This window comes from Galleria mellonella, unplaced genomic scaffold, assembly GCF_026898425.1.
Source record: "Galleria mellonella isolate WM207_F2 unplaced genomic scaffold, CSIRO_AGI_GalMel_v1 utg63, whole genome shotgun sequence".
Lineage (NCBI taxonomy): Eukaryota > Metazoa > Arthropoda > Insecta > Lepidoptera > Pyralidae > Galleria > Galleria mellonella.
Window position 1 is genome coordinate 12,067,728 of NW_026442130.1, and position 26,411 is coordinate 12,094,138.

A 26,411-nucleotide genomic window follows, 5' to 3' on the forward strand; every position below is an offset into this window, starting at 1 on the left:
AATTCAATGTCAATGCTATTTAATAATAAAGAACAAATTATGCCATTCTGTAAATAATATAATATAATATTTATGTAAGTGTTACTTAATATTTTCGAGTCTAGGTTAATAATATCGTTCAATTATATCAATAAAGACGAGATTTGAAGATTGCGTAATTTTGGGTTCGTGTAGGTAAGGCGTAAGGGCCGCGTAAGTCGAGGTATTATATGTTATATATATATATATATATATATATATATATATATATATATATATATATATATATATACCTCGTAAATAATTACATATATTACAGGGTCTACATATATAATGAGGGCACTTTAGAAACTCTTGTCATCAGAGGGTGATATCCTCACAGGGATAGTAACAGTAGTAAAGTTACGCTGCTTAAAAGTGGCTATACATTTTTAAAAGGTCAGATTGGTGACACTTTTCGTGGTGTAACTCCTTACCAACAATAATTCAATAAGATATTTATAAAAAAAGATCGACTTTAATCAATCAACAGTCAGACCAATTATTTTGAATAAAAAATTAAACTAATGTACCAATATTGATAAAATTCCTCTAGGATCAATCTGAAAGCATATCCTGTTAGAAAAAAATAATTTTCCAACTCGGTATATTAATAACGGAGTGATGAAGTAACAAATAAAAAAATACAACCTGTTTTTATTGTATTATATATTCAATTTTTTACTGGGTATTATTGAGTTTATGTTTAGCTGTATGGTTATTACCCTTGTACATTCTACAGTTTTCTTTCAGCTTCTCAAAGGTTGACTGTGAGAGATCCCTTTATGGGATAAGTCCGCCATTGTGTATTAAATCTGTTAATGTATTCACTATAAATTATGTACAATAAAGATTTAACAGTACAATACAATACAACCGAATTGAGGACCTTCCTACTTTTATGGAGTCAATTAAAAAAGTGGATTTGTTTTCTTGGCGCCTATCAATATGATATTTTGCATATAATTATTGGAAATCTTTAAGGCAATGTTGATCATTATTGGATTATTTTATTACATTTGTTACAAGTGATTATTCTAATTTGGTGATATTATTGTTTAAAATATAGCTCTTCTTGTCTTTTAATCTCAATCATTATCTTCTATATTGGACACGTTAGCTGTGGAGATGAAGGATTCAGTATTATTATAATTGTCTTCAGGATTTACTGATTTCTGCTTCTTTTGTTGTCTTATTTTCATTCTGAAAAAAATATAGTCTCCATTGGTAAGCGTTCGCGAATTCTGTTTCAACGGTTATGAAATTATATATTTTCTATCTATATCAGTACCTATTATTGAATTTAGTCTAAAACTATATTAACCATCATAAATACTTAACATAAATATATTATTAAACAATTAATGTTAATAACAAATTATTTTTTTCAACCGTGAAACATTTGTGTTTGCATGGCTGTGTTTCGGTTTGAAGGGTGGGATATGGCGTGAATTTACTGGGTACAGAGGAATAACACCTCAGTCCTCAGGAATGGCAACGCACGGGGGGAATCATGGGCGAAACAATATACTCTGTTATGTCCATGGTACTGCTCATGTCTATAGGCGATGGTTACCACTTCCTATCAGGTGGGCCGTCAGCTTGTTTGCCATTCTAAGTTGTATAAAAAAAATCATAAAAGATTTATTTTATCAGAAGGAGGTATTGATTAAAAATCACGAGATACATACCCTGTCTGTCCTTTATAATATTCTTAATGATCCCAGTTGTCTTACTTATCTTCGTTCCCGGTTCCAATTGTTACTTCCTACTTCCAGACCTAGGTGTCTATGCTTAAACCAATATAGGGTACTGAAGCTTCCCAGCTCTAAAACTCATTTTATGGGTTTGCATTTGCATTCCATGATGCACAGCTGTGCTAATATTAGGAATTACTGAATACTCGTTACTTAAATGTACATTTGAAATATCTACTAAAGTGTGAATACATAATATTGTTTTACAAATTTTTTATAGAGGTAGAATTCATTTGTATTTATACGAGGGATGGCAGTTGACTGTTGAACTAGTTTTGTCAATTTGATTGCTCTGCCGTTGCAACTACCATCTAATACTATAACAATAGTTCTAATTATATTTTAAAATAGTGATAATGTAACTTATTCAAGATCAATATAATTATTCTCGGGATAAATCGTTTTAAGCTTTCTTTGTTTTCTTGCTTTCATCCTGAAACAAATTATAATTATGAAATGATTTATTTATGGTGACTTAAATGGAGATAAACTCACGTATGTTCGAATATTATATATTAGTATGGTCTTTAAAAGCAGAGACCGAAATCGACTTCATAAAAATGTAGTTGATTTTAGTCTCATTATGATTAGATATCAAATATTGTATTAAGGCCAGATTATTAGTTTATTTGTTTCTAAAAAGAAACTTACAATTTGCAATAAGCAATCTCCACTAAGAGCACAGCGGGCGCCATCAGCATGCCGTACAGTGTGGCCAACATAGCGGGGTACATATCACCGATGCCAATACTGCTAAACGTGGCTACTTGGCCGGAACAGCGCGGCCGGGGTATAACTAGACGCTGGCGATTATTGGATTGGATACCCGTTTCGCGAATCCTTATAAAGCTGTAGAAAATTAATTTAATATATAAATTAAATAATTATATGGTTCCCAAGTACGGTTGTATGATTTTACCACCAAAGCCAACTCCTTAAACCAAAAGGCTATACCGAATTCTTTTAGAAAACCTTTGGTTTTAACTTCTTCCTTAAAGTGAGTTTTCACGAAAGAAAATTCCTTTAGAAACTATGCACGCACTGTATATAATAATTTTGAGTCCAAGACCCTCGAAGGCGATCGATTCTATTCTTGGATATGGAGATGCGTATAATTTATTTTTTTATTTATTTATTTATTTATTTTTAGATAACTGGGATCCATTCTTGTTAGTAAGTGTACTTAAAAACTATGTTAATACTTAATTACTAATAATGATCTAGTCCTCTCGGAGAGCATTTTCACGAGAGGACTATCCAATTTATTAACAAACATGTTCAGGATACTGTTGCTACTCCCGCGTATTCGACGTAAAAACGAAGCTGTCTTTTTTCGCCAGACTGCGTCAAAACTATCTGTGCGAGCGTCGGCAAACATCGCTGAGGCGCTACAGAAGCGCGGAAGCCGCAACAGTAACCTGAAACTATTATTAAATTGGATACGCAAGGCATTGCAGGCCCCCCGAGTATACTGGAACCACTGACTCGCCGAATACAACGATGTACAATACGCTTTAAATAGTGTTATTTTCACTGCATCTGTACATCGCGCAAATCGGCGGGACAACATATTGGCTCGGACCGACAAAGCCCTACGCTCCCTCTCCATATCTACATCGTCTCTAAGGCTGGTGGTCACCAGGTGACCAAGGTATTTAAATTGATGCACTCTTCTAATTGGAACACTATCCAACATAATAGGAGTTATATATGTTGGACACCTGGTACCCGCCTTAAAGACCATGTACTCAGTTTTCTTTACATTGTATATCAAACCGTGTGAAATAGCATACGACTCGCACACAGCGAGCAGTTTTCTTAATGCACTAACCGAGGGAGCCAGCAACACCATGTCATCAGCATAGCTTATTAACAAAAGCTAGCCATGATTTCTACATAAAGCAATTAACAATTCAATATAACTTTTTGTGTTACTGTGTGACAAAACAAAAATATTTTTTTATATTTTATATTATAATATACAAATACGCCCAATTATACAAGAATTTAATTAATAAACTGTCTTACTTGGTTTTGAACAAGTCTTTGAAAGGAGACTTCTTCTGGCCGATCAGCCAAGGATCTATTAAATTAAAATAGTTTATCTCCATCAAATCACATTTCTCGTTCTCTTGAAACGTCTCTTGTATCAAACGGTACCCTGGATTTACTTCTACGTGAAATGCGAAGAGACCCTGAACATAACATAAATAATGCCTTTGTTGTTATTAGTAATAAATAATTATTATAATTACCATGTATTAAACAATATTAGAATGAATTGTCCATTATGAGCTTTGTCAATTTGTCCATTTCTGTAAAGAATATTTACTGATGTTTCAATCAATTTGTATTTTTATTATATAATTGCTAATTACCCATATTGAAATTGTTGCATGTTCGATAAGAGACTGATGTTGATACTGATGCCAAGCCAAGCAATGTTTACTGTTGTATGAGTATGTACACAGGCAGCAATAAGATTGTATTTTATTCCTATTTTATTTATATTCTATTCTTTTCCAATTTCAAATTAATTCCTATTCTATTTCTATACTATTCCTCTTCTACTCCTATTCTATTCCTATTCCATTCCTATTCTATTTCTATTCTATTCCTATTATATTCCTATTCTACTCCTATTCTATTCCTATTCTATTTCTATTCTATTCCTATTTTATTCCTATTCTACTCCTATTCTATTCCTATTCCATTCCTATTCTATTTCTATTCTATTCCTATTTTATTGCTATTCCATTCCTATTCTATTTCTATACTATTCCTCTTCTACTTCTATTCTATTCCTCTTCTACTTCTATTCTATTCCTATTCTATTTCTATTCTATTCCTATTTTATTCCTATTCCATTCCTATTCTATTTCTATACTATTTCTCTTCTATTCCTAATCTATTCCTATTATATGTTTTCTCCCACGAACACTCAGGTTATGGAATGAGCTCCCTGCCGAGGTTTTCCCAAGAGACTAAAGCATGGGGCTCTTCAAAAGGGGGGTAAAGAGGTTTCTTCAGGGTCGGTAACGCGCGCGTAATACCTCTGGTATTTCAGGCGTTCATAGGCTACGGTAACCGCTTACCATCAGGTGGGCCGTATGCTTGTTTGCCACCTCAGTGGTATAAAAAGATATACTATTCTATTCTATTTATCGAATACTTGCCTTTCTAATTTTCTCTACTCCATCTTCCATATTGTAAAAATTAGGTTTCTTCCCTTTAGGCGCTATTTTTGTATCGTATATAGCTTTCCGTAGCGAGTCGTTCAATTGCTGAAATTATTGGATTACTTCAATATCTGGTTAATTAGAGCTCTATCTTGTGATAAAATTTATTCTATTGTTAGTTAATTATCTTAATACTGAGAACAAAATCACGTTATAGAAAATCAAATGAAGAGTACAAATCTAAGGCTTGGTTCGTTGTTTAGTACAATATATTGTAGATTTAATAATTTAAATTGCACTATTTAGATTAAAAAATACCTGAACTAGTGGAATACATTAAATAACTACGTATATTTTTAGTATTATGTTATTTATTATTATTTGACGATCTGTGTGGTGTAGTGGCGAGTGCGTCGTTTTGTAGAAAAGAGTCTCCGAGTTCAATTACAGGGCTGGCCAATTTAATAAGCGAACTTTCTCGAATTGGCTTAAACTGGGTATTCTGGGTTGCGACCCCAGATGTCCATGTCCGGTTCCCCATAATACTCGTAACTGCATCAGCACCAGGCGTTTAGTGTGATTGTGTGGCAATTATGAATTATTATTTGCTGGAAAAATCTTTAACAAAGTTTTTATTGTCAATTATCTTATTGCCCGTTACTTCGTACGCGTGGGTTCTAAATGGACTTTTGAGAATACTACTGCGAAAATCGCACCCAATTAGATGCAGTAGTTTTTACGTGACGCCGTTACAAACGTACAGACCGAAAACAATATTTTAAAATTATTATTTCGGTTCTATTGAGTTAATAAAGATTCTTCATATTATTTTTTCTTAAATATCTCCAATGTACAGACATCGTCTAGTTACAATTTTATTATGTTAGTAAGATGTATCTATTTTTGTTAATATCTATTAGCTTACTTAATATAAATACTTACTTTGAAGAAATATCTATTATATACAACATCACTAGCTCCTAGTTCAATAGGCGAGTTGAGAAGGTCAGATAAAGTTCTCACTGAGGAACTGGGGGCTCTCAGCAGTACCACAATGTTAGCTGAATACGCTGCGTACAGGATTGTCAGAGCTATGAAGAGTAAGAGGGTTACAGCTCTACCTGGAAAATTATATGATAAACATCAAATAACTATTAAAGTTTTAAACTTTCTAGCATAAGTACATGAAGACGTTTTTTATGCAACTTGGAATGGCAAACAAGCTGTCAATTCACATGATGGCAAATGGTAACCATTGCCTATACATATAAAAAGCACCATGGATATCCTAGAATAAACTATAATGGCCATGGTACCTCTTATTCCATTGCCATTCATGAGAATTATGATGTTATGCCTGTACTCTGCAATTTGCATTATCATATCTCGTGTAGTCCCGGCATAGAATGAACCATCTTTCCTTTCTCATAGGTATCATAAGAGGCGACTAAGAAAACTAAATGATCAAAGGATGGGCAGCAGCGTCCTTCTTAAAACTAATCTAACGCCTAAAGCCTAACTGCGATTGCCAACCCGCCTGCCAAGCGTGGCAATACTTCCCAATACGTAGAGACCTATGTTAAGCAGTGGACAGTAAAAAGCTGATATGATGATAAAGATTCCAACCGTCCACCAAACTGTACAACCATGCAAATAAACGTAGTTGCTTGACAATAGTAACAGAAGTGTGTACATATAAAAATCTCATTGCTTTTGGCTTAACTAAGTTTTGTTGTTGTAGTTGAATTAACAACATATATGAATAATAAATCTTTTTCTTTTTTCTATACTTATGTAAAAAATAATGTTTACCAGAAGCGTATCGTGGTTCCAGAGTGCAGCCTTGTTGTAAAACTGCTCCTATGATTAATATCAGGACATCAGCCCACGAGCCGTCCAGTTGAAATTGGTTCTGAAATTATTATGCAAAATAAATAAGAGTAAAAACAGTACTAGACTTCTCCAAGTCCAAGGAACGCCATGGAGGCATAACATTGCTTTGACTTCTCCAATTTTCAATTATTTTTTACAAATTTTATAGACATAAGGAAATATAGCTTACCAGAGACACCGTGGCTTCCCATTTAGAAGTAATGTATAAAAACAGGGCACATCCCAAAACACAAATTAAAATGGCCAGCCAAACATCCCTCGTGAAAGGTAGTGTGAAGATATTGGAGACATACGAGAGAGGGGGTTCCCGGAAGACAAACTTGACGCCTGTTGATCCCACCATGGCTATGTAGTCGATAACGTCCAAGCGATCTGTTGTAAGGAATGCCATGGTACCTATATGAGAAAAAAAAATATTGAATAGAAGTATTGTAATTAGAATATGTTGAAGAATGAGAATACCAGAAACGATTCTTAATTTAAAGATAATAAGTCATATCTCCTACTTCGTCCACGTGACCAGGATTTGTTTACTGATCAAGATAAAAAGTTTCAGGTATATTGTGTTTAAAATATAAATTGTTTACGTATAAAAACTTTTTAACATTGGATTACTCGCTATCGAAAGCGGATGAGATATGTAAGATCTACCCAATAAAAACTACATGATACACCTCAAAGTGTCACTTACTAGAACTACGGATTCGCGTTTGTGTTAGAACACAAACCATGTCTTCGATGGCGATGGTATTAGATGCCATTTTTCTTCTGGTTAGTTACAGCGACGTGCGACTATCAACACTTGATGACTGACTACTATTATTATTGCTATAAGTTCTACAACCTTCCATATTAGCCATCATTCTCCGACCACGCACGTGCCGTGTTTTCTATGCGAGGCCTGAAACTTTATCTCACATATCTTTTCTTTCTCGTTTCTCGACCTATATCGATTAAAAAAATCATCTATATTTGCTGCGTGGTCCCGACATAGAGTGGGCCATCCCGTCCTTTCTTGTATATGTCGTAAGAGGTAACTAAGGAAACATAATGGACGAGAAATGGGTAATAGCCCTCTTAAAACATCACCAAAGCCTAACCCGGCTGCCAGCGTAGCAACTACTGGCTAAACTTCCCTTATGTGGAGGCCTATGTTAAGCAATGAACAGATATCGGCTAATATGATAACGATGATATGTATTATAAGTATATATTACCTTTTTTTTATATATCCTGGCCACGCGGACTAAATCGCCGGAAAAAGCTAGTAAAAGAATAAAGAAGAATACCTAAATCAGCATCTTTCTTCAGCAGATATTCAATGAGTCCATTATAGTTGCCACTTTTATCTTTATACCCCCAAGTGGAGGTATACAGAAGTCGTTCTGTAGCATTTAGCATCTGAAAACATATCTTCACGATAACGTACGACATCTTCGTTACCAAATCTTGATGAAGTAACCTAAAACATAAAAAAATGTCGTGAGGTAGTTACGATGACTAAAGATTAGATACCGCGAGATTGGCTATTTTCTGTGTGTCTTCTTTGCTATTGTAAATGATATCATCTTCATTATTATAAGAGTAATCTATCGACTAACGATTATCAAAGAGATCCTTCGAAAGAAAGAAAAAATAAGTCTTTTATTCTATTTTTAATTAAAATCGAATTCTGAAAGGAGATTTATCAATTCGTCTATTTGTTTTTCTGGATATGTTACTCGTTGTGATTTTAGTAATTTATTACCAAGATTACTCCATAATAATTTGCTGATCCCTCGAAGCTATACATTTTACTAGCAAAAAATGTCTTGTTGCGGTACAAAACCATTTATAAGTGAACACACAATTGTGACTTCTAAGTAACATACTACACGATGACTATTGAAACAAGTCGATTTGAATAAAAAATATTTGATTTTGAATTAAAACAATATTTTCAATTTCATGTGTTTATGAAACAACTTTTTGATCATCAGTGTTCAGAGATTTCATACTGATCACAGTTGCTATTTTTTGGAGAGCAAAATGTACTAAGTACAAGTAGATTTTGTAAAATAAAATTCTAAAAACATATTCAACTTTATGCAACAAAATTGCTGTGTAGGTTCTGGCATAGAATAGGCCGCTTCCTTTCCAATGAGTGTCGTAAGTAGTGACTAAGGGAGCTTATGGTGGAGGGACGGGTAGCAGCGTGCCTCTTAAAACATTACCAAAAGTCAAATTGCACTTGCCAATCCGTCTGCCAATCGGGGCAGCTACAGGCAAAACCCTCATTTTAAGGAAGGCTATGTTCAGCAGTGAATAGTTAATGGTTGATACTACAATAAATTTAACTTACAATCTATCGTCTAAATGTTCTCTCGTTTCATTACTGTCGGTGATCACATTACCCATTGTAAGCACATGCCCTCTCAAATCTTTTCGTCTGAAAGACAACGATGTGGATCCTCTGTAATCTTCTGTGATGCCATGCTTAGTGTCTACTATTCTTGTGTTTAACGTGTTCCTTTCGTTATCTTCAGATATAGCGAAGTTAGTATTATTACTATGTGCTTTAAGATAATTATTATGTTTACTATTGATGGGACGCCATATAGCTCTCGTCGTGTAAATCAGTTCTGTATTTTTGGCTATCTTGTAAACTGTAACAAGAATAAGGAAATTTGAATATTTTTATGTTACTTTAAATACCTTAAATACCTGCTTTCGACGTGGTACAATCCATCTCGAAAAGTCGGCAATAATGATGCAGGTCTGTAGGTATTATTTAAAAAAATATTTTATCCCGTTAATCCCCAATAGTGTATTTGAAATATGTGTAAACAATGCGAAATTTCATAATTACCTATATTGTGTCTTAAAATAACACCAGTAATATTTTAAAGTAATTAATTAATTATCTTCTTCTACTCCTTTTCAATCTCAGCATCCCGTAAAAGGCGAATGAGTAATCCAAACACAGTGTAGCTACCAGTAGAACAGAATGGAAACTCTTTTTTAACTTATATTTAAACATACAGTAGAATCTCGATTATCCGAACATCGATTATCCAAATATTTGATTATCTAGACAAGACAGGACGATTTGGATCCTATAGAGTTGTCGACTTAAGCGTATCAGGAACTTAGACGTAATAAAAAGTGATTCAATACGTTTATTTCCTTAACTAATTATTTCCAACCAAAATTTTAAATTACATAGGTATTATGTAATCCATTATCTTTATAGCTCGTGACTTTTCTTATATCGTATTGTTTTTGTAGAAATATTTTATATCTTTACAAGTAAATAAATTAGTTTAATATTTTAATAAGATTATAGTAAGATCTTAATTTAATATTTTACTACACAAAAAAAGATATATCAATACGGGAGCATAGATAATATAGTAGCTATCCCTTTATTTGCAAAAAATAACATTTTTTTTAATTTAGGTGCCGAACGGTTAACATTAGGATCCGAGCAGCGATCTATTAATTTGCCTGAAGATATCTTGTTTAGAGGTGAAACATGTGTCGCAAAATGTGCGTGAACAAAATGGCAGTCGGTGATTGATAGTTATAATAGAAAATTGTGAAACTTATTCATCAGGTTACTAACAAGAATTAATAAAAAGTATCTCTTCAGGAAATCCTGCTTTGAAACTTTAATGATTTATTTCACTAATCAATACGTTACCCTCAGTAAATATGTATCCATAGTCGTTTCTCTCAGCAATCACCACGTCACTATCCACCAATATTTCCAGATTGTTTAAAACCTCAAGATTCCTGTTAAAGTCATCAGGTGCTAACAGCAGCCAACGGTATGGTGATTTGAAATAGCCCTCCTCACTGGCCTGGTTGAATTAAATTGAAGAAAATTAGTAAATTTTACGGCGTTAGGCTCGCCGCCTGACTGGCTGGACTCTAATATGGGCTGGCGTTAAATTGGAGGCAAAGAGATTGTTAATAATGAGTAGTAACGACCCTGTTGCGGGGGAAAAGGGATTGTTAGTAATGGGGCTAATGGTCCTATTTCTAGCAATATACCCTATCAGGTCGACCTCACCCGGTTTCCCCTGGAAATAATAAATTTTGTTTAAATTATCACAGTGGGCCAACTTCTCTGCTTTCATCCTCACTTATCATCTCTCTCTAGACAGTCAGTGTATACCGGTAGCGCAGTAGGGGTTACCATGCCATTTTTACTCATAGAAAAAACGACTTCGTTGCTAGTAATAACCCTACCAGGTTGACCTTTGTGTGGTCCCCCCTGTAAACTATCGTGGTTAATTCTAGATGAATTTATAACGATAGGCTAACTAACCTATTTTAAATACTCACTTATCGTCACCCTCGCCAGTGTATATCAATAGCACAGACAAAGTTACTACTTCATTTTCTTCAATTAAAAAAAACGTTTACATACAGTCATGTTCATCATAATGGAAATAGTCGATGTATGCTTCTAAATACTAAGCAAAATAAAAGCCATGAATATTGTTTTTTCACATGTTACTTACTAGAGTTTACTTTCAATTTCTTTCATGCAATTGTACAAATACGTCTTTTTACTTGCATACATTTTTTATGAATATAAATGTATAAAAATTTCATAATGATTAGATGAGTTATCAAAGTAACAAATTTATTTTTACATTTCTAACATTTTTTTTTATAAACTGGAATTTAAATTGTACACCAATTTATGTTAACGGTATGCGGTGACGTGGTACCAGTGAACGATAAGGTTGAGGTCAGGTCGATTGGCCTATTCAGTCAGTTGGCTCATTTGCTAAGTGGTTTTCAGGAGAGACTGTGTGAGAGGTCGATCTCCTTTGTACACTGCTAGTATAAGCTATATGTTTGCCACCAAAGTAGTATAAAAAATATGTACAGCCTTTCCTTCTACATTTATAACATCATAGTAAGCATAAATACCTTCAACAAAAACCCTTTAGCATCAGGGCAATCCAAATCAGCGAACACAACGATATACTGTAGAAAGTACTCCGTCCTATTTCTCTGCAGTGAGGAAGCGACGCTGATGCTGTTCTCAACCATCGATCGAGCCATTGACGTCATCTGATCTGCGAAATCGATCGACAATAAAAATCTGCAGTAAATGCACGGAAGATATATTTTTAGATGTTTTTCAAGAATTTTTGAGGCGAAAATAGAAGGATAGTTATAACAAATTTATTATTTTGTTTTTATAGCATTTTTTGTTGTGGCCTACTAAACTAACTTGTCTAATAAAGTTGAGATATTCAGTTCCATTTTGGTTGACACTTTAAAAGTGGTTGATAATTCTGAACTTCCTTCTAACTATATTTTATTAAGAATGGTAAAGAAGTTGGTTACAAGATCACATATTTTAAGACTTTAAAAATAAATACATTGCTGTCGGAACAATTAATAAAAACTACACATGAACGTATATTTTACGACGTACTGACGATGGCATTTTCGGTAGCAAAGAATATTAAAAATTATCTATCGTAATATAGACACCAAAACAACAACACTTATGGTGGAATTGAGAAATATGGAGGGTATTTACAATGTATGTTGTCCTTGAAAAAGAGAAATTTAAAGTTAAGCAAAAATTTATTATAAACGCTCATGCTTTTCGTTTTTGTAACTTCATCCAAATTCACCAAAAATGTATTTAAAAAAGGATTATATTGTCAACAAGAATGAAAAATCTAAAAAAACGAATTATGGCCTAATAATGAAATATTGTAATTAGTAATTCCTTAATACAACTTGTTAAGTTTATTAATAGTATAGATTAATAACTAAGTCTTCACTCGTTATATAGTCGTTACCATGGTATAAATAAATACTTACCAGTGAGAGCTGTATACGCCACTAATTGATATATTCATGCAGCCTTCAGCCTAATAATAGTATTATGTCTATTATATTGAATTGTTGTAAAAGATGATATTATATTTTGATTTGTTTATAACGAATAAACTCAAAAATTACTGGACTATTTAAAAATTTCTTTCATCGTTAGAACACTACATAATTCTTGAGTAACATAGGTTGACTGGTAGAGAACAGCATTAGGTGTTAAAAGAATTAAACTTCAATGCATAATCGTTTGATTATGCATTGAAGTTTAAATAAGTAAATAAATGATTTTCAAAAAAAATATCTACCCGTATGAAATCGGGCCGGATCACTTGTCTTATATCAATAAATAAAGATGGTAACTTACATCTGGTCCAGCATGGATTAGGTATTAACAAAGACGTGGGTCTGTCATCGAGTTTTAAAAACGATACCATCATGTTGACCACATTATTGTTCAAACAATTCGTTAGCCTAAAACATACAAATAAAATATAAATAATTGTTTTTGGTTTAAACATTTTTAATATTTCTGTTCATAAATCAACACTAGCTAGTATCGAGATATAATGTAAAGGACTTTTGAAATAATTTATTTTGCTTCTCGTTGATATTATAAATGTATATATTTTTATAATCGAAATACTAATTCGAGTGTGTGTACTTATCAGACATATCAAGTACAGTCGTAAAGTTAAATCATTGGAATTTTGACAATATCATATTAAACTATTTCACTTTTTTTTTTATAACACAGCTATTAAACGATTATGCGGTTAATGGTAAGTGACTATCGCCGCCCATAAGCACCTGCAACATCGGAGGCATTGCAGGTGTGCTGCCGACACAAGAAGGAGTATGATTTTTTTCTTGAAGTTTACGAACATATCGGTTTGGAAATACTTTAACTGGAAAACTGATTTCAAAGCGTGGTTGTATGTGGAAGCAAGTGCATTGGAACTTTAATTTGTGGCGAGTTGTACGACGGTGAAATTAGCAGCAGGTATCAATCCTAACGATTCCTTAGATCATTCCCCATGGTACATAAAACCAGTGAACCGATTTTGATAAAATTTCTATGGGATCAATTGGATAGTGGGATAATGGGATGATATTATATTTTTTTAGATAAAAGAACAAATTTCCATAACGGTTTATAAACGACGGCGACAGACATAAAAAAAATGGAACCAAATACAACCTTTTTTGAAATCGGTTGAAATGTATTTATTGTCAAAGAAAGTTTGTATAAGTCCAACTGAGTCTAGTAGAGATCGATGATCGACATTTGTATTTTTATTTTTACTTTTTTTAATATTTAGTTTACTAATTTTTATAAATTTGTTTTGATCATAAATGTACTGCTTCGTCGAGTTAATGTATAAATTATATTAAGTTCGGTAAGCAAGAGTAATGACATGTTTAGTGATTCTGAACCTACTATTTATGAGCTAGTCACCGCCCATAAACATTTTTTGTAACTGATTACGCCTATTTAACAATTGTCATTTATTATGTAAATTATGACTCTTTTTAAAACTAAATATAAAATTACTATGGTTAGAAGACATTTAAAGTGCTTTCTATCTTCCACCCAATACTGGTGGCTACTCTTTAATTTAACAAAAACAACTTTATGAATTAAAATTTCCAAACAACTTTCTAATGATAACAAATCAAATTAATATGAACCAAGATATTAAGTTCATACAAAGCAATTAACAATAAATAAATATAAATTTGTGTGTACCTTTGTGACAAAACAAAATGAAATTCTTATATTTTTACATCTTTGCCAAGCAATATAGACACCTAATTAATAAACTGTCTTACTTGATTTTGAACAAGTCTTTGAAAGGAGACCTCTTCTTGCTAAATTTATATATATTTTCCTAGACCAAATCTCATTTTTCGTTCTCTTGATACTCTCTCTCTCTCTTGTTTTTGTTGGAGAGTACCAGTTCTTGTATGGCTGTGTTGTGATTTTTTACGGCTATAAAAATTACAAGGTACGCATATATGTATAATGTCAAATTCTTTGGAATAGCATTAAAGTACCAAAGAGATTACAAGAATATTTTATGATGACATTATTGTGCTGTTTATGTCTTTATGTAACGGTTACTATTTTCCATCAGCAGGCTATCAGCCAGTCTTTATCTCAAAGACATATAGAAATAATAATTTAATTTTTAGACATCTAATAAATATTTTACGAAGTTTTTAGTCATGGAAAGGAACATTTGTACAGTAAGTACTCCTCCAAATATTTTTGATTTTTTTTTTCAAAATGTAGATAATGCTCGTAGTTAATAGAAGCAGACTAGAACCCAAACAACGAGTCTCAAATATACGAGTATAGTACTGGGCCTTCCCTATTTACCATTGTATTTAAATTGAACGATTGGTGTCAATAGTTATAACACGACAAAAATAGAATCATAAAAGATTATTAATCAACGCCTTACTGTCCGACTTGACCCACTGAAACTGCGTAGAGATGTTGCATCTCTGTGCATCTTCTACCGAATTTATCATGAAGAGTGTTCTGAAGAATTGTTCGGATTGATACCTGCTGCTGATTTTCACCACCGTACAACCCGCCATAAACTAAAGTTCCATTCCAATCATCTGGACGAGTGGCGGTCTTCCACTGTGCGTTTTTCAAGGCACTTTCTTCCACGCACAACCATTCTTTGGAATCAACTTCCAGCAACAGAATTCCCGAACCGATACGACAACATAACCTTCAAGAAAAGAGTATATTCCTTTTTAAAAGGCCGGCAGCACACCTGCAATGCTGCTGGTGTTGTGGGTGATCATGGGCGGCGATAGTCACTTACCATCAGGTGAGCCGCATGCTCGCTTGCCCCCTGCGTTGAAAAAAAAAATCATAAAAGATTTATTTCATCAGAGGGAGGGATTATTCATGCGATACATACCCTGTCTGTCCTTTATAATATTCTTAATGATCCCAGTTGTCTTACTTATCTTCGTTCCCGGTTCCAATTGTTACTTCCTACTTCCAGACCTAGGTGTCTATGCTTAAAACAATATAGGGTACAGAAGCTTCCCAGCTATAAAACTCATTTTATTGGTTTGCATTTGCATTCCATGCTGCAAAGCTGTGGAATAAACTTCCCGTAGATAGTCAGAATTGTTCGTAATAAATAATCTTTCTAATTTTGCTTGAATAGTTACTTTATTACTATTATTAATTACAAGACTGTCATCATTGTGTTCTCTTTTATTTGATATGTATAATTGTATTTAACATATATTCTTATTTATCATAATTATATATATATATATATGTATGTATGACACGTATATACTCCTACTGCCTACTCATACTCTCTATGCCCTTGTGTTAGGTTGACTGGAAGAAATCTCTTTTAGAAATAAGTTCGCCTTTGCTGACTTTGTTACTAATTTGTTATTATTACTGTATGTTTTATTGCAATAAAGAGTAGGTATATAATTAAAGTCGTCTTCATGGGTATCTCTGCACTACTGCCGTGAAGCAGCTGTATTTGCACGGTTGTGTTCTCTAGGAGGCTCCCAAATTCGCCTGCTTCTTTTTTATGTAGGTAAGTCACACATGCTAGCCAGTTTTGAACTGGCCATAGGAATTATTTCCGTAATAAATAAAGTTCCTATGTCTCTATACCTATCTAATTCATTAAACTTGTTGAATACTTAAGTAACATACGTTTCTCCCGACATAATCCGCTGAGAACCAAATCTGTTGGTTTCTGCTCGTTTTCGATAACATTTCTTACGAAATTAATCACAGTTTCATTTCTATACTGAACAAGATGTATCATTAGTAATAATATCACTGTTCTATACATATTGATGTCCATTAACGACTTGACGACGAGTGGTTTGTTGTAGAAATATCAACCGTCATTTATATAATAATAACAAATGAATGAAGTATGCCTACACGTCTGGATACGTTAGATACTTATTTTGGTTTATTAAATCTATACAAACTGTACAGTAATATTTTGTTTTTATAACAGATTGTATTAGTCTAATATTAGAAACTCGTTACTTAAATGTACATCTACTAAAGTGTGAATACATAATATTATTTTACAAATTTTTTATAGAGAGAGAATTCATTTGTATTTATACGAGGGATGGCAGTTGACTGTTGAACTAATTGTGTCAATTTGATTGCTCTGCCGTTGCAACTACCATCTAATACTATAACAATAGTTCTAATTATATTTTAAAATAGTGATAATGTAACTTATTCAAGATCAATATAATTGTTCTCGGGATAAATCGTTTTAAGCTTTCTTTGTTTTCTTGCTTTCATCCTGAAACAAATTATAATTATGAAATGATTTACTTATGGTGACTTAAATGGAGATAAACTCACGTATGTTCGAATATTATATATTAGTATGGTCTTTAAAAGAAGAGACCGAAATCGACTTCATAAAAATGTAGTTGATTTTAGTCTCATTATGATTAGATATCAAATATTGTATTAAGGCCAGATTATTAGTTTATTTGTATCTAAAAAGAAACTTACAATTTGCAATAAGCAATCTCCACTAAGAGCACAGCGGGCGCCATCAGCATGCCATACAGTGTGGCCAACATAGCGGGGTACATATCACCGATGCCAATACTGCTAAACGTGGCCACTTGGCCGGAACAGCGCGGTCGGGGTATAACTAGACGCTGGTGATTATTGGATTGGATACCCGTTTCGCGAATCCTTATAAAGCTGTAGAAAATTAATTTAATATATAATTTAAATAATTATATGGTTCCCAAGTACGATTGTATGATTTTACCACCAAAGCCAACTCCTTAAACCAAAAGGCTGTACCGAATTCTTTTAGAAAACCTTTGGTTTTAACTTCTTCCTTAAAGTGAGTTTTCGCGAAAGGAAATTCCTTTAGAAACTATGCACGCACTGTATTTAATAATTTTGAGTCCAAGACCTTTGAAGGCGATCGATTCTATTCTTGGATATGGAGATGCGTATAATGACGATGTGTATGTATAAAATGTCGATTGCTATCAACACAATTTAAAAACAATATTGCTATCCTCTTTCTGTCAAAAATCAACAGGACGTGAAATTTTGTCTCTGTCTAGGGACAGCCAGTGTAATATGTGATATGCATAACGTTCTTCTCCATAGAATTCTCTTCAATTTGTTTACCACTCTCAATAATATCACAGATTAAAGACTTTTTCTCCAAAGATACATCCAGACAGAGCAATGCGTCTTATTATATAATGAGGCACGCAAAAGGTGTTAATCGTCGTTAATCTTACACCTTGCCTAATATAAGATACCTAATCATATATTATGTACAGGGAATACATTTAAAAGTTTGTAAGTAGATAGATAAATAAATAAATTCTTTAATTGCATCTCTGGCACACAACTCACAACGAAATGAATCAAAATAATAGTATTTAAAAAGGATGAAGGTGAGCAAAATCATTGTAATCATGTGTGCGAGACAGTACCACTAATCACTCGTAACTTAGTTTCCACATACAAGTCACAAATTTCCTGCCATAATCAAAAGCTAGCCATGATTTCATCATAAAGCAATTAACATAATTCAACATAAATTTTTGTGTTACTGTGTGACAAAACAAAAATATTTTTTTATATTTTATATTATAATATACAAATATGCCCAGTTATACAAGAATTTAATTAATAAACTCTCTTACTTGATTTTGAACAAGTCTTTGAAAGGAGACTTCTTCTGGCCGGTCAGCCAAGGATCTATTAAATTAAAATAGTTTATCTCCATCAAATCACATTTCTCGTTCTCTTGAAACGTCTCTTGTATCAAACGGTACCCTGGATTTACTTCTACGTGAAATGCGAAGAGACCCTGAACATAACATAAATAATGCCTTTGTTGTTATTAGTAATAAATAATTATTATAATTACCATGTATTAAACAATATTAGAATGAATTGTCCATTATGAGCTTTGTCAGTTTGTCCATTTCTGTAAAGAATATTTACTGATGTTTCAATCAATTTGTATTTATATTATATAATTGCTAATTATCCATATTGAAATTGTTGCATGTTCGATAAGAGAATGATTTGATACTGATGCCAAGCCAAGCAATGTTTACTATTGTATGAATATGTACACAGGCAGCGATAAAATTGTATTTTATTCCTATTTTATTTATATTCTATTCTTTTCCAATTCCAAATTAATTCCTATTCTATTTCTATACTATTCCTCTTCTACTCCTATTCCATTCCTATTCTATTTCTATTCTATTCCTATTCTACTCCTATTCTATTCCTATTCTATTTCTATTCTATTCCTATTTTATTTCTATTCTATTCTATTCCATTCCTATTCTATTTCTATTCTATTTCTATACTATTCCTCTTCTACTCCTATTCTATTCCTATTCTATTTCTATTCTATTTCTATACTATTCCTCTTCTACTCCTATTCTATTCCTATTCCATTCCTATTCTATTTCTATACTATTCCTCTTCTATTCCTAATCTATTCCTATTATATGTTTTCTCCCACGAACACTCAGGTTATGGAATGAGCTCCCTGCCGAGGTTTTCCCAAGAGACTAAAGCATGGGGCTCTTCAAAAGGGGGGTAAAGAGGTTTCTTCAGGGTCGGTAACGCGCGCGTAATACCTCTGGTATTTCAGGCGTTCATAGGCTACGGTAACCGCTTACCATCAGGTGGGCCGTATGCTTGTTTGCCATCTCAGCGGTATAAAAAGATATACTATTCTATTCTATTTATCGAATACTTGCCTTTCTAATTTTCTCTACTCCATCTTCCATATTGTAAAAATTAGGTTTCTTCCCTTTAGGCGCTATTTTTGTATCGTATATAGCTTTCCGTAGCGAGTCGTTCAATTGCTGAAATTATTGGATTACTTCAATATCTGGTTTATTAGAGCTCTATCTTGTGATAAAATTTATTCTATTGTTAGTTAATTATCTTAATACTGAGAACAAAATCACGTTATAGAAAATCAAATGAAGAGTACAAATCTAAGGCTTGGTTCGTTGTTTAGTACAATATATTGTAGACTTAATAATTTAAATTGCACTATTTAGATTAAAAAATACCTGAACTAGTGGAATACATTAAATAACTACGTATATTTTTAGTATTATGTTATTTATTATTATTTGACGATCTGTGTGGTGTAGTGGCGAGTGCGTCGTTTTGTAGAAAAGAGTCTCCGAGTTCAATTACAGGGCTGGCCAATTTAAGAAGCGAACTTTCTCGAATTGGCTTAAACTGTTCCCCATAATACTCGGAACTGCATCAGCACCAGGCGTTTAGTGTGATTGTGTGGCAATTATGATTATTATTTGCTGGAAAAATCTTTAACAAAGTTTTTATTGTCAATTAGCTTATTGTCCGTAACTTCGTACGTGTGGATTTCATAAACAGAAAAATAAATGAAAGAGTTCTAAATGGCGTATCATGATTACTTTAGTTCACAGATTTTAAGTTAGACTTTTGAGAATACTACTGTGAAAACTGCACCCAATTAGATGCAGTAGTTTTTACGCGATGCCATTACAAACGTACAGACCGAAAACAAATTTAAAAATTATTATTTCGGTTCTATTGAGTTAATAAAGATTCTTCATATTATTTTTTCTTAAATATCTCCAATGTACAGACATCGTCTAGTTACAATTTTATTATGTTAGTAAGATGTATCTATTTTTGTTAATATCTATTAGCTCACTTAATATAAATACTTACTTTTAAGAAATATCTATTATATACAACATCACTAGCTCCTAGTTCAATAGGCGAGTTGAGAAGGTCAGATAAAGTTCTCACTGAGGAACTGGGGGCTCTCAGCAGTACCACAATGTTAGCTGAATACGCTGCGTACAGGATTGTCAGAGCTATGAAAAGTAAGAGAGTTACAGCTCTACCTGGAAAATTATATGATAAACATCAAACACGAACACGTTTTTTATGCAACTTGGAATGGCAAACAAGCTGTCAATTCACATGATGGCAAATGGTAACCATTGCCTATACATATAAAAAGCACCATGGATATCATAGAATAAACTATAACGGACATGGTACCTCTTATTCCATTGCCATTCATAAGAATTATGATGTTATGCCTGTACTCTGCAATTTCATTACCATATCTCGTGTAGTCCCGGCATAGAATGAACCATCTTTCCTTTCTCGTAGGTATCGTAAGAGGCGACTAAGGGAACTAAATGATCAAAGGATGGGCAGCAGCGTCCTTCTTAAAACTAACCTAACGCCTAAAGCCTAACTGCGATTGCCAACCTGCCTGCCGAACGTGGCAATACTTCCCAATACGTAGAGACCTATGTTAAGCAGTGGACAGTAAAAAGCTGATATGATGATGAAGATTTCAACCGTCCACCAAACTGTACAACCATGCAAATAAACGTAGTTGCTTGACAATAGTAACAGAAGTGTGTACATATAAAAATCTCATTGCTTTTGGCTTAACTAAGTTTTGCTGTTGTAGTTGAATTAACAGCATATATGAGTAATAAATCTTTTTTCTTTTTTCTATACTTATGTAAAAAATAATGTTTACCAGAAGCGTATCGTGGTTCCAGAGTGCAGCCTTGTTGTAAAACTGCTCCTATGATTAATATCAGGACATCAGCCCACGAGCCGTCCAGTTGAAATTGGTTCTGAAATTATTATGCAAAATAAATAAGAGTAAAAACAATACTAGAATTCTCCAAGTCCAAGGAACGCCATGGGGGCATAACATTGCTTTGACTCCTCCAATTTCCAATTATGTTTTACAGATTTTATAGACATAAGTAATTAAGAGGTTAAAAGAGTTCTTTACGTGAAAATATAGCTTACCAGAGACATCGTGGCTTCCCATTTAGAAGTAATGTATAAAAACAGGGCACATCCCAAAACACAAACTAAAATGGCCAGCCAAACATCCATCGTGAAAGGTAGTGTGAAGATGTTGGAGACATTCGAGAGAGGAGGTTTCCGGAAGACAAACTTGACGCCTGTTGATCCCACCATGGCTATGTAGTCGATAACTTCCAAGCGATCTGCAGTAAGCAATGCCATAGTACCTATATGAGAAGAAAAATATTTTGATTAAAATATGTCGTAGAAAGAGAATGTCAGGAACGATCCTTAATTTAGGGATTAATAGCTTTTATCGGGACCGGGATTTGCTTTCTGACCAGGATATGAGTACCCTTTCCTTTCCATGTCGTATAGTACGTGTATACTAAATTTAATAGTGAAGTCGTTAAGGTACTATAATGTAACAAATAAATTCACTTTCACATTTGCATTATAGTAAAGTGTAAAAATGTAGTCCATGTTTTCGAATTTTGTAAATTTTTCATTTTGATAAATTTACTCGTAGTACTGTAATCTCTTGAGGAGATCCACAAAGAGTATCTATATGTCTATTGTTTTAGTTTACGTAAAATTCATGTTTATATATAAGAATACAAGAGATTCATGGGTGTCCAGGTATATTGTGTTTAAAATACAAGTTTTTTACATATGAGTCTTTAAAAAGACTCATTGCCTCGGGACCCCACGGGTTAACTCTAAACGCCGCAAATATATATCCATTTCCAAGGATGAATATTTATGGCGCTTGATAGCCTCCTGGTGTATGGTAGCGTCACGAACCCTCATGGATGTACTTGGAAGGTATGTCAGCGCCAGCGTATTGACGCAGGTGAAATCCCATACAAACGGACACCCCGTCCTCCAAGGTATCATTGACATTTCGTAAGGTCTCTTGCTGTCGCCACGTATCAAACCAAGAGGTTCCAGGATAGCAAGCACACCCGCCGTGACAAGTGTTGTGTGTATAGCAACTTCTTGGGGATAGTCATATAATTGAAAAAATAATAATAAACAGATTCTGTCAAGATGTGAAATTGTAAATTTTATTTATTTAATTATATCTATAAAAAATATTAATATGAACATAAGGACCCGACAGAGAATGTCATTGGTAGCTGAGTGGCGCAGCAAGCGCCCAGAGCTCTTAAGACAAGAGAGGCCATGGTGTCCCAAGGCATGAACGTTGTACCTACGCTTGCAGTGCTGGGAAGCATTCGTTTTGGTTCCTAATCTGAGCGGGATTGAGAGAAATATCGTCCAATAATGTTCCGATATTAGGCGAGGAAATTGTGTGTAACCGTAAGCCAGATTCTCATGTGGACACGTCCAGTAGGCGGGCGTACTCAGTGGTGTTCTGGGATGAGTCGAGTAGCAAATTTCTGCACAGTTCATTAATCGGCTCAGTCAATTGTCTTTGGTTTTTTGCGATTTCAGGGCAAAGGTACGTTAGGGGCAAGCCAGATAAAGTTTTTCTAGCCTCAGGCAGGTTATCTATCTCAAAATCACTGAAAAATGGTGTTAGTATATTTTTCATGAGATTGTGCGTACCATGCGTTAACGCCAAAAAACTGATAGAGAAATATTGGAGATTTGGGCAGTGCCTCATGCCTGATAGGAAAAGAAGCCTGACTCCATATACGGTCTTTGAAGGCGATATTAAAGGGGGAGCTCAAGATTGACTTTATTTTTTCATCAAATTTTGCGGTGAGTTCTGGATATTTTTAAAAGGGACTACGGTGTACTATGGAGAACATAAGTAAAGTTAGGTACAAGAAGATAGTAACGAATAATGTTATACGCGATGTAAGTGTTAATATTTAGGAGGCGGATGGAGCTTGAACAGACGTTATTAATTTTGTATTCCACAAAGTTTTGGAAATATAAAAAAAGGTAATCCCAGGAGGTGAAATGAACTTTTATTTAAAATTTTGATATTTGGGGTTAGGGTGTTAAATTTAAAAATTACTCCGTTTTTATTAGACATATTATCCGGGATGAAGGGACCACATTGAGAAAATTTTAGTTTATATTTAAATTCTTGTATTAGGACATGGAGGTCATCGAGTACAGTGTTTACACATCCTTCTAGAGTACCGTCGTCTAAATATCACACATTGGAGTTTGAATTTAGAAGCCGAATAATTGGGTTTATTCCTAGGCTAATGGCCGGTCCCAGAGGATCATCATATTGACAATTAACAGCCGAAGGTAAAGTATGATTCAAATACATTTTAGTAGGTTCGCTGTAACATTATCAGAGGAATTTATAAGCGTGGGGAATTTTTGTCTAAGCAGCTTGCAGTTACTGAGACGACAGACCCTCGCTGTTATAATCTAAGAACAAGGCAAATTCTTTAGTTGTAGTAAATATACAACTGTCATTGAGCAGGGAACTGATAATCAGCTAATAAGCATAAAATCGATGATGTCACGCCATGTTTTCATTTATCGACATGTTTATATATTTTTTTGTAAATATTATTTGATATATTTTGTGATGGTATAGAGCACAGATTATAGTCTCCACAGTGTTGATCATGTAAATTATGTATTTTACACTGAGTGGTAATTTGTCATGAGTTTTTTTTTTATCTTAAAATATACTGGTACAGAAATTTATGGGAATTAAAAATTGACAAGAGACAACAAAATTACCATAATAACTTAACAGCTAGACGTGCCGTATTTTTATAGGAGGTCTGATACTTTATCGCGTTTAGCTTTTCTTTCTCGTTTCTCGACTTACATATATTCCTTTGGCAAAGATATCCAGCTTCACTGGCAGAAGTCTAAATCTATACGATGCTAATGATATAGACTAAACAAATGTTTAAGGAAACGGAATTAAATAAATATATATTTGCCGTGTGGTCTTGACATAGAGTGGGCCATCCCTTTCTTTTTCGTATATGTTGTAAGAGACAACTGAAGGAACCTAATAGTCGAGGAATGGGGAGCAGCGTTCCTCTTAAAATATCACTAAAACCTAACTGCCAATCCGCCTGCCAAACGTGGCAACTATTGGCAAAACTTTTCTTTTGGGGGAGGCCTATGTTAAGTAATGAACAATTATCAGCTAATATAATATGGCAATATGTATTATACGTATATACTAGTTTTTATCTTGATATATCCTGGCCATATGGACGATGTCACTGGAAAAACCTAGTAGAGGAATAAAAAAGAATACCTAAATCTGCATCTTTTATCCGTAAAGATTCGACGAGTCCATTAAAGTTGCCATTTTTATCTTTATATCCCCAAGAGGAGGTATAAATAAGTCGTTCTGTAACGTTAAGCGCCTGAAAGCATATCTTCACAATAACGTATGATATTTTCGCTATCAAATCTTGATGAAGTAACCTAAAATATAAAATAAATGTAAGTAATCGTAACATAATAACGATGGTTAAAGATTAGATACCGTGAGATTGGCTCTTTTCTGTGTGTGGATCATTAACTTATTTGCTATAGCAAATGGTACCACAAATCTTTATAATAATACTTCATAATCATAAAAGGATAAAAAAAAATATAAATGCTAGTTTACTCAAAGAGATCTTTAAGGGAGAAAAAAAAATGTTATTCTATTTTTCTTAAACCGAATTCCAAAAGGTAATTTATCCATTCGTATATTTTTTTCCGGCTATGTTATTCGTTTACAACATTGATTATGAATCAATTTTTAAATTTTTTTACTAGGTTTACTCCATAATAATTTTCTCTCAAAGATCTTCCACAGCTATACATTTTATTCACAGAGCAAAAAAAAAAGTCTTGTTGCGGTACAAAACATTTTATAAGTAAACACATAATTGCGACTTCTAAATTAAAATCATAGAAGACGAGATGAAAGAAGATTTAAATAAGTCTATTGAAATAAAAATCACTTTGAATTTGGATTAAAAAAAAAATTCATGTCTATGAGACATCATTTTGATCATTAATGATCAGAGACCTCATAATAATCGAAGTAACCATTTTTTGTTGAGCAAAATAAGCAATGTACGGGTGGTTTCTGTGGAATAAAATTCTAAAAACAAATTTAACTTACAATCTATCGTCTAAATGTTCTCTCGTTTCATTACTGTCGGTGATCACATTACCCATTGTAAGCACATGCCCTCTCAAATCTTTTCGTCTGAAAGACAACGATGTGGATCCTCTGTAATCTTCTGTGATGCCATGCTTAGTGTCTACTATTCTTGTGTTTAACATGTTCCTTTCGTTATCTTCAGATATAGCGAAGTTAGTATTGTTACTGTGTGCTTTAAGATAATTATTATGTTTACTATTGATGGGACGCCATATAGCTCTCGTCGTGTAAATCAGTTCTGTATCTTTGGCTATCTTGTAAACTGTAACAAGAATAAGGAAATAAAATGTTTTTATATTATTTTTAAATATACTATCGGGGCTTAACGCGATAAAACATTTTTTGCAGACAAATAGTACCTACCTACATAACTGTTTTAAAAGTCTGCAATAAAGAAGCAGGTATGCAGATATTATGGTATTTACCTACAAAAAATATTTTTCATCCTGTTAAGTCCCAATAATATATTTAAAATATGTGCAAAACAACGCAAAATTTCAAAATTAACTATATTTTCTGTTAATTAAAAATTATAAATCTTTTACCGTCCATGCTGCTAGATTATGGAATTCTCTTCCCATATCTATCCGTGTGAGTCAATCCCTTAATATTTTTAAGAGTAGACTTAAAGTGCATCTTCTATCTCTATGAACATATATTTATTTATCTATATATGTAGGTATATTGTATGTATATGTGTATGTATGTGT

General features: G+C 33.4%; 2 protein-coding genes across 2 annotated transcripts; both read right to left on the reverse strand.

Moving 5' to 3' along the window:
* Positions 1–1,715: 1,715 nt before the first annotated feature.
* Positions 1,716–13,163, reverse strand: LOC128201837 (glutamate receptor-like). Its single transcript, XM_052899992.1, has 12 exons — positions 13,062–13,163; positions 11,774–11,922; positions 10,530–10,689; positions 9,189–9,492; positions 8,137–8,309; positions 7,017–7,243; positions 6,767–6,866; positions 5,897–6,075; positions 4,952–5,059; positions 3,804–3,970; positions 2,427–2,624; positions 1,716–2,208 (listed from the first exon to the last, which is right to left on the reverse strand). The coding sequence occupies exons 1-12, from the start codon at positions 13,132–13,134 to the stop codon at positions 2,139–2,141; spliced, it is 1,908 nt and encodes a 635-aa protein (XP_052755952.1). The 5' UTR covers positions 13,135–13,163; the 3' UTR covers positions 1,716–2,138.
* A 2,846-nt stretch (positions 13,164–16,009) lies between these two features.
* On the reverse strand, positions 16,010–25,943 carry LOC128201805 (glutamate receptor U1-like). The gene is made up of 9 exons (XM_052899840.1): positions 25,660–25,943; positions 24,796–24,968; positions 21,582–21,808; positions 21,301–21,400; positions 20,466–20,644; positions 19,493–19,600; positions 18,413–18,579; positions 17,244–17,441; positions 16,010–17,025 (listed from the first exon to the last, which is right to left on the reverse strand). Exons 1-9 carry the CDS (start codon positions 25,821–25,823, stop codon positions 16,956–16,958), a joined length of 1,386 nt encoding a protein of 461 aa, XP_052755800.1. The 5' UTR covers positions 25,824–25,943; the 3' UTR covers positions 16,010–16,955.
* Between the last annotated feature and the right edge of the window lie 468 nt (positions 25,944–26,411).